Genomic DNA, 14,971 nt, shown 5'->3' on the forward strand with positions numbered 1-14,971 from the left:
TTTTTCAGAATAATGACAAATGGTATGTGCCCAATCTTAGGGAAATACCAAAGTCCCACTCTTAGATCAAAGGCACAGAGCAACTAGAGTAACTGAAAATCTTGCAAAATTGTTTCATATTCCAACAAAACAGATTATTTGCCTGTAACACTCCTTGACACTTTTTTATTGAAAGCTCAACTTCAAATCAAAGTAGATGCCTGGCATGGGAAATTCAAGTAAAACATTTTAAAGACACCCAAAATTTAAAAAAATAAATTAGAAATCCTTTCTCATCATGAAAGAACTTTAAACAGGTGTGTCTGCCAGTTCCATATATATTACACACAAAATTTACAAGTACCAGCACTACTGAGTAATTTTGTATCTCTGAAGAAGCATGTCGTATTAGCCACTGTCAAAGCTTCTTCATAGAAGTTACCTTGCTTTTATCAGACTGTAAGAAATGCATAATTACTGATAACAGCTTTAATAAACTAGCAAGTCAATAAGGTATCATTTTTGAAGAGAGCTAAATATATTAATTTCTACTACAGAGTCCCCCACTTCAGTATAAATTAAGTACTGGAATACATCGATGTCCAAGATTAATCCCAAATTTGACTTGCAATGGCATCTCTGCTTGAGATAGGAAAAATGCAACGTTTATGAATGATCACCAGTCTATATCACAGAAATACATGTACAGTCTGAAGCTCAATTTCTTGATGCTCAATGCTTAAGGAGCTTAAATTGTCGAGACAGTAACAAACAACCAGAAGTCAGAATCATACCAGTTAAACTGCAAGCTTGTACTTGTAAATTAACCTTTGATATGGGATAGCCCATCCTACTGTAGAACAGATCTCTGTTCAGGCAACACAGAAGATGAACTGAAACTTTTTAAAGCTTAAAATCGGTATTAAAAAAAACCCCAGACTATTTTAAAACACGTACCTCTATATTTTATGCTGTAAATTATTTTTATAAACAAAGCATCTCAACACACATGACTTGAAGTGTACAATAATTGCATACACATAAACTTTACTTGCCTTCATATGGTGTGTCCGGAGGTCCTGCTATTTCTCCTCTTAATTCTGTAAAATTCTCATCTACAAGATCTACTTTAATTTGATTTTTGCTCGTCTTGAAAATAAACAGAGAAACAAAGAATCATAAGTAAGCATTTGACATACAGATTTCCCCCAAAATATGCTGTTTTAAATTTTTAGAACAGTACTTTAAAGTAAGTAAACATTTAAAAATATAGTAATCTAAAGTTAACAGCTATCTTCCAGCTGAAATTTTACTTCATTAAAAATAGACTACTTGTGAAGCATTAGAACATTAGAAATTTCAATGATAGTATTTATACTATCACTAGAATATGCAAAGCAATCCAGCAATACAGTATCTAAAATTATATTTCTAAGTTGGCTATATTTTAAAATTACCATGATCTTTCAAATCAGCTATTAGTTCTACATATCTTACACTATAAAATTAAATTGACCAAATTACACATTAGTTCTTTTCATATTTAGACCAATTTATTTAAAAATAGACACGCTTGTCACTTTCAATGGAATATGCAAAGACTTCCCCAAATGGAGTACTATTTTTAACATTACAATGATCTAAACAGAATATTGTAGTCTTAAGATCATGTATATTTTGAATATTTAGGCATAAGATACAATTTACTTATACACTTGAATTTCATTGTCACCTCCTCAGCATTTTCACACCCCCTATCAGCTTCCCTACAAAATAAAAACATTGTACTTCGATACTGAAGAAAACATATGTTTTTCAGAAACAGATTCTGAGAAGTGTTCAGCCAGAGCTACTCATTCCACTGAATTCGCTTTCCAGGTCCAGAGAGCAGTGTTACTGAAATACATAAAAATCTTCCAACCAGTAACTTTTACTGGGGGGGTCGCAAAGCAGAATCTCCTTTTAGAAAGATGCACCATCAAGATTTTAGATAGGTAATTACAGGTTTTTCCATTCTCCTACTTCTGCATACTGTACTCACTGACTGCAATACAGATTTCCTGAATCCTGTGGGGTTTTTTTCTGAACTCTTAGCATCTTCCCAGACTTTTTAAAATTGTTCCAACTAGTTCTGTGCAGCTGTGCTTCTTTTCACCATTAGAGTGAACCTGGTTGCTGACAGCCATTCGAGAAAGGTTAAGTCACAGAAAGCTCATGGGTGCCATCAACTGGTTCTTGAATCTATCACTGATGTGAACTATTAAGGACACAGAATTCAGTGGACAACAGTTGGGAAACTACCTCTGTTTCTTTCCTGCAAGTGTTCTATAGAATCAGTCCCCCAAAAAACAGTGCTCTTGTGACCAGAGATGCTCACAGATATAAAGAAAAATGAAAGATGAGGTAGAATTTTCACCATGCAAAAACCCTAATTTCCTAAATTAATCCAATGGTGAACTAGGAGCTTTCAACATCTGTAGTTACACACGTTTGTCTTTGGAACCTGAAATCCCTTCAACCCACACAAATGAGGCAGCACCTGTAGCTCTCCACAACAGCTGGAGACTGTAAAAAACCCTCTCTGAATTCAAAGTCAATCTTACATGATGTATCGTCTTGCAAGCTATCAACATCCCTTTTACTTTGCTCTCATGCTTCCAACTGGCAGCTTGTTCCAACACCTCACAATTTTTAAAAGCTTTCTGAAGTACAATTAGGTAAAGCTGCTATCTATTTATGCCCACTTGTGACAGCATTGTTTCCCCACTTCAGCAAGTTTTTTATATATCTATTACTTATTCCCCTTGCAAAATATATGGCATTTATGTTGATTTTTCAGCCTTTGCTCTAAACAAAATGAAATTCTAATCTCACCATACTATTTTTTAAAAAATTTCTCTACTATGTCCCACAATCACCTAACCAGCCCTGCATAAACAAATTCTGAGATGCTGTATCAGAATCTGTGCCCTGAGCACTCTGTTGCACTCATTGAAGATACATCACAACCAGCATAACCTAAGAAAGGCGAAATCTTTTTCATGGCAGCATGACACAAGACTCAGATCACGTAACAAGAGTCCCAGCAAGCATTCCTGTGGAAGTTCCTGTCCTCTCCTGCACAGTGACTGCACAGTAATTTCTCAGAGGTACTGCCTCTGTGCACAGCGTTTTCATTCCCACAGCAACACATTGGTTTAAATAACCAGTACAGGTGAGTCACCATAGCTACCTGTGCAGGTCCTGCAGTCACTCTAACATCAGCTGAACTTCTCCTGCTCTCCCTCTGCCAACATCACCTGGCAAGCTCCACTTTGGCAGCAGGAGTTCTTGCTTTTTGCAAATAATTTTTCATTTAGAGAACTGAAGTACTAGCAAATGGCATGAATTTCAATGATACCATCTCTGGTTAATGCATGCTGCAGCTTGCTTCATTTTCTACTTCACATTCTACTTTTCTCCAGTGACCTGCACACTCCTGTAGCAGCCTGGATATTCTCCTTCATATTCAGTTTCAACTAGTACCACACTACCTGTTTTTCACAACAAATCCTTCCCAACTCCCTAAATTTGTTTAAAATCCATCAAACCCACCCTTATCACTACAATCAGTTTCTTTCAAGAGTCAGTGAAAGTTCTCCTCTTTGAACTGACTGCTTTTATTACTACTGCTGTAGCTGTCTCCATGCCCTTATTTGCTTTGCACAGAGCCTTAAGGAAAAACAGCAGGCTACATTGCACTGTTTTATGGCAGGAATTCATTTAATTTTGCATTTATGCTTCAATTCTACCATGTCCTCCCCATACCAAATTAATTTTTTTTACATAGCTGAAGAGCCATTTTTTCTTGTTATTCTGATACTTTCAAGGTTCAGCTCAGCTTGACCTTGACAAGTATGGCTTTATCCTTCATCCCTGGAGAAACAGCACCAAAGTGATTATTAATCAAATTAAATCTGGAGTGTTTTCCTACAGTATTTCTCATTAATGAGGATCCTGTAGGATAAAATGACTTAATTTTAGCAGTTCTAACAGAATAATTCCCTGGCCTCCACCTCTACCAAACAACAGTGGTCTTCAAACATTCTCTGATACCAATGATCTTAGCACAGAATTTAAGAATCAACTTGTGATCTCACACTCCAAGTTGATTTTCCAGAAGCAGCTCTAGAAAGACCTCATTACACATCCATACCAAGTCTAAAACAGCATCACCTCCTGTTGATTCAGTAACAATTTAGTGACTAAATCACTGGGCTAGGAATTCCTGAAATATGAGCCATGCCATTACTTGCAGCATTTATTTCCACAGTTACAGAGTTAAATTCTGTAACAACACAGTGCCAAAATCCAACAGCAAAATCCTTTCCTAGAAATCTACAAGTCCAGTGCTAGCAGAACTTTCCACTATCACACCTGAAAATTATTTTGATCAGGACCGACCAAAAAAACTCAGACAAAAACCAAAACACAAGAGAGAGAGAAAGGCAAATGGATGCAACAAACTACACCATGCATGGTGCCATTCCCTCTTTTTCCCTTGACACTCAAGATGAATTATGCATAGCCATTTTTCTTTTTAAATATATCCTTTACTTCACATTAGGGTCTAGTCAAAAGATTTGTCTTTCAGACCAACTCAACTGCTAAGATACTTTCTGCACTGATATAGTTATGTTTAACCAATTTTATTCTGCCTTGTGGAAACTAAAACCAAGCATAGAGATTAAAATAAAAGTATGATGCAGATGAGCTGGGGAAGATTCGTATTATGCTTTATTATTCACTACAAAAGCTTTATTTCCAAAAAGAAACCCAAACAAATCAATCCTTCATCAAGTACCATTCTGTGAGCACCTTCCAAAGATAGGACACTCAATCACATTTATCACAGTAGCCATTGATCGATAATATTCTGTCTTCACCCAATTCCTCTTTAAAAAAAAATCCAGATTTATACTATTTAGTTTTGTATTTGAGTAACTTCCTGGTAAAGAACACACAATCCACTTCAGCAGACACTTTGAAGAGTGAGTTCTTCCACTGTGAAGAGTTTAACATACACATCTTCACTTCCACTAAAATAGTTTTACAGAGCAGCTCTGGAACCTGTAACATTACTCTCAGCAGACAACAAGCTCTTCTGTTCTCTTTATTCATTATAGTCTACAGGCCTAAGTGAGTCCCTCATTCAAGGGCCTGTCTTTTCTGTAGTCAATCCAACCTTTTTCCTGAGCCTTCCATACCATTTCCTTCTCTCTTCTTCAACCTGCCTTTAAAAAACTTTCATTTCTTCATGGCCTATAATCTTCTACACTAGTTCAATACCTCTACTCTTAAACATGCAGTTTTCCTTTATAGAAGATAAACACATAAAACCATTACATATCAACACCACAGGGACATATTAAGATATTAAAAACTGCATTGTTCTTGTAAATTTTTATTTCTCACAAACAAAATACTATTAACTATATTTATTAAAAGCAGAAGGAAATTATATATTCCAAGTTTGATCCTGGGATAAGTCTACTTCATAAAGACTGAAGTAGAGGAAATTACTTTTTTTAGAAATAGGAATTACCAGTGCATCACAATTTTTTATGCTTTCTAAAAAAGCCTCCAAATTCTTCAGTTATTTTGATAAGGAGACTACCAGAGAGTCAATCTCATGCAATAAGCATAAAAAAATATTATCAGAGCTGGCAATGTTTGGACAGGTACTGGTGGGTTGAACTAAAAATGCAAGAATAAAACGTTTCTAATTAGTTTTTCTTTAATATTACGTGGCCAGCAGTCTTGACATTGTGTTGAACCCTCTTGAGTGGAAGCAAAAAAAAAAAAAAACCAAAAAAACCCAAACCACAAATCAATCCCTCACATTTCTGTGTCAGTCATGGCTACCAAACATTATAAACTTAATACTGGATGATAATGACATACAAAAAAAAGTTTTGAGTGATGTTTTTCTAGAACCAACCAGTTCTACTTACTCCCCCCATGACATAAACCTTCACATTAGATCTTTAATCCCTGTATAATAAAATTGCTCTACAGAAACGTAAATGCATCCTTTAGCAAACATACTATGTTTTCAACTATTGGTGTCAAAACTAAAAAAGGAAGTCATATTTATTAGCAATATTAATAACTTCAGCACGTTTGTTTAAAAGTAATAGTGTCAAACTGAATTATCATTTGCATGTTCCAAGTCTGTCTATCTCTCTTTACATATTCAGACACCATGTGCAAATTCCTATCAAGTATCTCAGTATAAAGGCCTAGGTAGTAAAAAGAGTTCATAAAAACAATGCACACAAAACCACCTTAAATAGAATTAGATCTGGAATTTAAAACCCAATGGCTACTTCTGACTCATGCTGTATGGGGAAAAACAAACAAACAAAAACCCTCCAACAACAACAAAAAGAAAAAACAAACAAACCCAAACAAAATCACAAAACTCCATAACTAATAGTTAATTCCATACCACAATTAACTACCTGGAGTGCGTGATTTTACTGGTCTTATAAAATCATTTTCTTCCATCTCAAGGGGAATATACTCTATGTTGGATCAAGTACTATTATTTTTTAATTTACTTTATTTTATAGATGAGAAATCATAAAAACTCTAAAAACAAAGGGGGGGTGTGTGTATATATATATGTATATAACGAAATGAGAAAAAAACTAACCTGAAAAAACACAGATATGTGATAAATTATGCCAACAGATAAACAAGTTTAATAGCATTAAAAGCAGCTAAATATTAAAACTTTGTAATCATTCATGGTTTTAGGATTAGCCCCTCACACATTAAGAAAGAGTTTTAAGAAAGTGACAAAAGTCTTAAAGGATGTACATGCAAAAACTTCAGCAAAGATTAAGGAATAAACTTGAAAAATTTCTCTGGAATTTTCTCAACCAAGGACAAAGTTTGTGAAGGAGGGCATGCATGTACATGCAAAATCTTTTCTATCACTAATTGTTTCCCCAATCACAGCAACAAAATAAAATTACTTCTTTATCTTTCAGACAGGATTTTAAAATTGATTCTTCTATGAGGTGAATTGGCAATAACCACTTTTGAAACAACCTAAAATCTAATAAAAATTTAGTTACTTCTTTATTATAAACATGACATACAAATTTGAAGTAGGTACTTTTGAATATCCGAACATTTTATAGTGATATTATAAAATTCATGTTTAATAAGCCAAATTAAGAAAACCTTCACCCTAGTCTGAAGCCTTGCTAGCAAAATTAACTTGTTATACTACAAAGTTACTAGTACCTTATAAATTCTTCTTACCCTCCCCCCAATTTATATTCTACCGCAACAGTCTTTTTTTACACCAAAATCTGGCATAAACATATCTCAACAGACTTACACCTGACTATCCCAATGAAATTTTGCAAAAGTCCAGAAGTACTGAGTCAACATGTATTGAGCAAAAGACACCAGTATTTCAGTAGCAGTTTACTCCATTAAACAATTATTTAAATAAATTAAAAACAAAACCAAGTTCATTTTTGTTCTATTTATCAACTCTTTGCAAATCTTTGGATAAATATTCAAAGGAATTTTCTTTTGCAAGAGTTGTCTTGTTATTTTTGTATGCTCTTTTGCTAAGGTGCTATTACCAACTTAGTCCAAATGGTTCAGCCCTCCATCCTTCACTTATATGCCAGAAAGGACCATGCCCAATAAAAGCTCACCTCTTAAGCTGCTGTCTAAGAAGTTGATACCAGCCTCTCATCTCCCCAGCTTTACTTCTTTCCTAATTATCATTCTCCCTTCTTAACCCCTTTGCTACCCCAGAGCAGGTCAGAGTAAGTACACTGCATCCACTCAGTTCACTCTTTCGTAAGAAATGGGAAGGGAAAACATAGAAAAGGCAGGAGGTATAGCTCAACTAGGAAGCAAAGTGTATTGCACAGTCCTGTGGCCAAATGGCAAATTCAACTTAAAAAAAAACCAAAATAACCCAGAAGTTTTATAATCCCACCACCACCCCCTCACAGAGCTACCAAAGCAAGAGGGAATAGGTCAATACTTCCAAAGTATTCTTTCAGACTCACTCCAGCTTAAAAGCCAAAATGAAGTGCATATCCAAAGCCTGAGCTTGTTAAGATTAAGAGAAGCAGAAACGGCCCCTAATTACCACAGGGCTATGAAGCACACACGCTGCACTACCAGCTGAGATCAGCAGATCACATTTGCATTCTCAGAGCAAGCGCCTGCTGACCTTCAAAGCACAGGGCAATGCTAGAGTGAAACAATCCCACATCTGGGGCAGGACAAGGAGAAGAGAGGAAACAGTTCTGTCTAAAGCACATTAAAGAGCAGTTTTCCTAGATAAGAAAGGGTCAATACCAAGAAACGCACTTTCTAAAAATACTCCCATGTTGTTTGAACCTATTAAAAATTTCAGTTGTGGAAGTTCTACCACATTTCACATTCTATTTCATTCCACTGTATTAACATACATTTTCTAGAGTTATGTCTGCTCTAGTAAAAGTACATGACTATTTTTGCATACTATTTGTTTCATTTACTGATCAAAATACCATGTGACTAATAAGTAACTTGTACTTTAACGTATCTAAGGAGCTATGAGGATGAATGCTGTGTGAGTTCTGTATTACTGGTGGTTAGACAGTCTAGAATTTTCATATTTACCACTATTTTACTTACTAATTCTATCTTGTTAAAACTTTTTATTAAAGAATATTATCGAGAGATTAAATCTGTACCAACCTTAAAATCCTGTATCACGTGTTTACATACAAGAACAATACTGAGGAATATTCTTTTCCTGTCAGAACACACAATAGCTCAACAATTAAAACCATCTTCATTTTGCAAGGGTTAGACCAGGAGCACTACGCAGTTTTAGTAAGATAGTTTTTAATTTAAGGTAGATAAATACCTACTCCTGCTAATGTTCAGCTGTTAAAACATCACTCTACCAAAATACATACAAGACTGCACTTCCACTGCACCTTAAACCACTCTAACAGTGGCCAAGGTCCTACTTCTGATCACAGAATTAACAAAAAGGAGAAGGTAAGATTTTGTGTAAGCATTCACACAACTGCGCAGCAAACATCTGAAGTAAACCTATATTAGCAAGACAGTTCCTTCATTTTAATCCAACCCCTGAACTGATTCACCATGAACACTGCAAGTAAGAAAAGGAGCACAAAAGCAGGAAGAAGAGATGATTCTGGAAGAGGAATGTGACACTGCTCCCTGGAACTGCCTTAGGACAAGTTAAAAGAATTTTGAAACTTCAGCTCTAGTGCCTGTCTAAACTATTTCTGACAAAGCCATGGCATCAGTCACGGAGACCAGAGGTGTAACTGACACAGCTCTCTTGGCATAAGCCCTAAATGAAGTTACACAATCACTGTCTCACTAAGGGCTAGTGGGGTTACACTGGTAAAGCAGTGCCATGCAAGGTGTGCACGTAACTGCACACGTACGCTTCTGTACTGCTCTAAGGAGCCCTGCACAGGCTATGTCGAGCAATGCAAGATATTTACAGTACCTTGGAGCATAAATCATGCACAGGAGTTACCCAAACATGATCTGAGCCCACTACGATACTCAACACCAGAGTGGGCATAGTGCAAAGGACTCCTGTTCCCTTTAGAAAAGTAAGGGGGAAAGATGCTTTCTTATCTTTTCATGCATGGTTCTGTTCTTGATGTAGAACAACTGAAATAGCCCACAGATAAAGTATGCTTTAATAATAATTTCGAACCATACTTTGAATTAGACGTTTTATGAAGACACAAAACCATCTGATGCAGACTCTACAGTAAGTTCTGTATATCATCTACCCTACTTAGGTTGCTAGCAGTTCTACATATAAAGGAATCACAGGATTCAGTTCACTTTAAATTGATTATGTTAATTCACTCACAGTCTCAGAGCTTGAAGACTTGCAAAAATAGCTCAGAACAGTTTTTCTGTACTAGCTTCCCACATGGTCACCCTTATTCCAAAGTGGAAGGGCTTACCTAAACACCATGAAGGCTCCAAGAGCTTCCAGAACGGGAGCAAATATAACACAGCTACCATGATTTCCATTCATATATGCTACCTTATTTCATAATAGCCTCCTGTACTTTTAACACATCCTAACATAGCCAAAACTCAAAAATACTTTCTCACAGTTCCCTTTCAGCTAAAAATAAAAACTGATATATATTCAGCTTGAGCTAAAATACCCATTTAAGTAAAATATGGAGTAATGTATTTGTGGGTTTGGATTTTTTCCTCCCTTCCTAAAACACTCTATAGATGTATTTTAGAATCTGAAGGCATGTTACCTTAAACCTGCCTTTTGTGCAGTAACTAGACTGCAAAATAGTTCATTCATTAGTCTTTCCCAATGAACTGTTGATCATACTGGTTAATAATGGACAAAAATTATGAAATAATGAACTTCAATTAGTTCCCTATGTGTTTTGTGAAAACAGACGAAGATAAGCAGGACAGCCCTTATTAGCATTCCAACAGAAGAATGATACACAGAATGAGCCCAGCTCTGTCAGACATCAGCATAGCCAAACTGGAGTTACACTGCAAGACTGACTTTCACACTGTCCAGTAAAGCATGAGCACTGAATGAAGCTTCTTCTATAGCCATGGATCTTCACAGTATCTCCCTCCTGTGCAGACACTTTGAAATATAGACAGGAGCAAGCCATGACCTTAGGATGATTCTGTTGCAATATACTAGATTAACAGACACAGATCTGGTCCTCAGACAAAGTTATTTTTGCTGCTCACAGAGATACTTTATTTATTACACAGATACTACTTTATGAAATACTCACGGCAAGCATATTCAAGTGCTCCCAATTCAAATATTACAAATACTAACACTGACATAATATCAAGGGAAAATGCTGGATAAGTCAAGAGTGCAGAAGTGGACTACATCCAACTCAGAATATTCTATGATTCTGTGAAACATCCCTAGAGTGCCATATAGAATACTATTTGCCAAAATTCCTACTCTTTGCAATAAAAGAACTAAATTGATTCCTTTTTTGAAAGTAAATTGAAGCAGTTTTACTTAGCTTGTCAAAGACAAAAAAGATAGCCTGCATTTTAATGATAAAGTTTAACCTAAAGCATTTTTTCAGTTTAATACCAGCAGCAATTATTAGTGTAAAAGTGATGAAGTATAATAATGACAGCAGTCCTTATTAGGATTATGAAATCTAGGAAGCTAGAAATCATTTAAAAGGCAAATATTTTAAGAACTACCCTAAGTACCTGCACTAGCTTAATGCAAAATAAAGACCACTGGACTGTTAACATTTTATCACAGTAAATTTGTGTAAGTATAAACTGCATGAAACTGGTTATCTTTATTTAAATCTCATACTACATAAAGTGAACTAACCTTAGGATTCGTACACTTCTTTCCTATTAAAGTGAAACTCCTGGAAACAAGCACAGAAGAATGAATGGAAGACTGGAATTAGTAAAGGATTAGCTAATTTCTAGCACCGTTTTAGGTCCACAAAAAGTTGTGCTCAGAGGATACCATCATCAGCTACAGTCTACCCCTCATCCTAAGCTGACTAACTCACTCCTGGAACCAGGGACTGCTCTCCTTCCTCAGGTTTTTATGACATTACCAAACACAACCAATCAAATAGGTCAAACTCCAGTGGAGACTTAAGTTTTTCTTTTTCTGTTTTCCACTTACTCCCAAAATTTTTAGGATTCTACCAACTGATATGTAGAACACTCACTAGAAATCTGTACTCAACTGGATACACATTAACATGAAAAAATGTCATGAAACGAACATGGGAATAACCAACAGATCTTGCCTTCTCTACACAAACATTTCCTACTACCAGTACTTGGCCAGCTCATAGGTCTGGTCAAATGATCACTAACATTGGATGTTATAATTTAAATCACAGATTTAAGTAGTATTCATAATACTAGTACTGATTACTATCTACATAATACTGATCCTAAAAGTACATTGGTATTATATTCATAGAACTTGAAAAACAGCTACATGGTTCAGGTAAAGAGGCATTAAACTACAAATAAACTAATAATTCTGAAAGGTTACCCTAGAAGTGAGAATAATATGCAGTTTTCTCAACACTTCCTAGCAAATGAATTTTGTTTTGAGTCAACTGTTCTTTGGTGACCAAAAAAGTGACTTGCAAACAAACTTGTTTGATGGCAAAGACCTACAGAACCACTCCATTATTTTCCAGTATAAACTAGGACATATAACCAACACAACACTACAGACAGAATTAAGAAAACCAAAGATGTACAGTAATGGCATTTCACCATCCTTTTTATGTAATTATAGGAAACAGGTCTAAACCTTGTCTTGCCTAAAACCATAGGCATGGCTTGAAAAACACAGCAGACAAAATTATTTTTGGCAATGTACAAAAGATCTCACAAACAACTATTTTGAAGTTAAGATGATCTTCACATTTCAGAGAAATGAAGCTTAAAGAAACAGTACAAATCTCATATTTGTTCTGCCTTCAGGGTTCCAAACCTGAACTTGATCAACATAAAAACCATTAAAGCTTTGCATCTACCAGAAAAACCCAGCCTCCAATTTGAAAAGGAAGAGGATTCATTATTGTCCTATAACAGTGGAAACTTTTGAATGAAAAAGTAATTGTCTACTTTAAACCTTTTCATTTTTTTTTACAGGGGAAGGTTTTACCAGATGTGGTGACAGAATTGGAACCCTTGTATGTCTTCTTTGACAAACAGAAACAAAACAGTAATTAAAAACCAAACTTATGCTAGAGATTCTCTAATCATGTAGGGAGAGACCCCTGGGTGGCTTCTAGTCCCTACCTCCTGCTCAAAGCAGGTCCAATATGAGCAGGTTGTTCACGAATTTGTTAAGTTTTAAATATCTCCAAGGCCAGTGATTCTGCAATCTTGCTGGTCATGTTGCTTAAATGTTTTTGCTACTATCATTGTGATTTCTTTTCCCCCAATGTCTAGTCTAAAATTTCCCAGGTTCCAGCTTGTGTCTATCACCTCTCATCATATTCCCGTGCACTTCTGAGGCAAGCCTGGCTCTTCTCAAGAGCTTCTCATTAAGTATTTAGAGATAACAGGAAGGTATCCCTCTCAATAGTTCTCTCCACATCAACTTTTTCACCTTCTTCTTGCACACCTTGAGCCCCAGTCCCTTAACACCTTGACGGTGTTCTGCTGAGTTCGCTCCAGTATATATCCAGATACAGAACACCACACGTGGTCTCATAAGCAGAGAACAGAGGTGAAGAATCACTTCCCACAACCCACTGACTTTGCTAATCCATTCTTGCTAATGCAACCCAGTATGTGGTTGGACTTCCTTGCCATTGTCACGTTCAACTTGCTCTTCATTAGGTCATAAAGTTCTTTTCCTGCTAGATTGCTTTGTTACCAGTCAGTCTCCAGACCATATGTATGGATATATGGAGTTACTTCCTTCCCGGTGCAGGACATGGTACCTATCCCAGTGGAGCTTCAAAAGCTTCCTGCCAGGATAGTCATTTCTCCAGCCCACTAAGATCCCTTTCTGTAGAGCATCCCCAAACTTCAGTGTTTGACACTGACACCCCCCTCATACACACTTTTCTAATCATATGCAGGCCATCTGAGAGACTGGTACCAATAAAATAATGACAGTTTATACGTTCTTAAGTTTACACCTTTTAATCTACTAAGTACACTCTAGTTTTATTCACACAAAGTTGTCCTGCTTTTGGCTGGGACAGAGTTATTTTTTTTTTCCTAGTAGGTGGTACACGGTTGGGTTTTGGATTTAGTCTGAGAATAATGTTGATAACACTGATGTTGCTGGGTACTGCTTACTCTAAGTCAAGGACTTTTCAGCTTCCCATGCTCTGCCAGCCAGCACATGCACAGGAAGCCAGAAGGGTGCATGGCCAGCACAGCTGACTCAAACTGGCCAAAGGGATATTCCACACCACAGAATGTCACACTCAGTATAGAAACTGGGGGGATTGGCTGGGAGCCACCAATTGCTGCTCAGGGATGGGCTGGGAACAGGTGAACAGGAGGTGAGCAATTGCACTGTGCATCCCTTTCCTTTCTCCGGTTTTATTCCTCTCTCTTTTTGTAATCTCCCTTTTCATTATTATTATTAAAAATATTTTACTTTACTTGAATTATTAAATTGCTCTTATCTCAACACATGGATTTACCTTTTTCCAATTCTCCTTCCTAGCCCATTGTGGGGAGTGGGGCATTTGACTGAGCAGCTGCACAATACTTAGTTGCCCACTGGGATTAAATAATGACAACAATCCCACTGCACTCACTAAAACTCCACTAAATTCAATGTGACTATTCTTACAATTCAAAAGTTAAGCACATGTATCAACATACAATGGATACTATTTAAAAAAATATGTTGCTGACTCAGGAACCATACTAGAAGACATCTCATTCTTATATATAGGTGCATCGATTCTACGTGATAAATAGAAAGGAAACCAAGAATCCCACTAACACTAAAGCACAATTACAATTTAAAGTTTCCACATTAGTGAATTCAGTATCTAGCACCCAAGACAGCCCAAATATAAACAGACTAAAGCAATGAAGTTTTCTGAGCCTGAAGATTAAATATGCATAGCTTTTCCAAACTACAAGAAACTTTCAGTGATGTTACTTAGTATCTTACTATATACTGACATAAATCACAAGACCATTATAGGCAATGACAAAAGCCACCACCAGAGCTACTCACTAGGTCTTCATAAGTCTAAGAAGGGATAAGGTATGGCAGACTACAGTTACTTTTCCCTTGTCTTTCTCCTGTAAATCACTGAAACACACTGGAGCAGACTCCAAAACAAACACTCACTTCCTTCTTGGAAATTAGGTACTTCAAGTTTTTGTTATAGGTCTACTATCTTTGCTTGAATGCTGTTTTGGATTCAAGCAA

The 14,971-nt window shown here is 36.3% G+C and overlaps 1 protein-coding gene and 1 long non-coding RNA gene across 2 annotated transcripts in view; both read right to left on the reverse strand.

The window, feature by feature from the left end:
- The window catches only part of UBE2K (ubiquitin conjugating enzyme E2 K), a 44,308-nt gene that overhangs the window by 25,382 nt on the left and 3,955 nt on the right, over positions 1–14,971 (reverse strand). Inside the window, exon 2 of the mRNA XM_085059116.1 lies at positions 1,035–1,128. Coding sequence (XP_084915242.1) covers positions 1,035–1,128 — 94 coding nt within the window. The remainder of the gene's footprint in view (positions 1–1,034; positions 1,129–14,971) is intronic.
- Positions 2,873–6,617, reverse strand: LOC146438437 (uncharacterized). The gene is made up of 2 exons (XR_014851767.1): positions 3,541–6,617; positions 2,873–3,467 (listed from the first exon to the last, which is right to left on the reverse strand). It is a non-coding gene; the product is annotated as an uncharacterized LOC146438437 (long non-coding RNA).

Source organism: Lichenostomus cassidix, chromosome 4 (assembly GCF_008360975.1).
Source record: "Lichenostomus cassidix isolate B80296 chromosome 4, HeHo_3.0, whole genome shotgun sequence".
NCBI classification, from domain to species: domain Eukaryota; kingdom Metazoa; phylum Chordata; class Aves; order Passeriformes; family Meliphagidae; genus Lichenostomus; species Lichenostomus cassidix.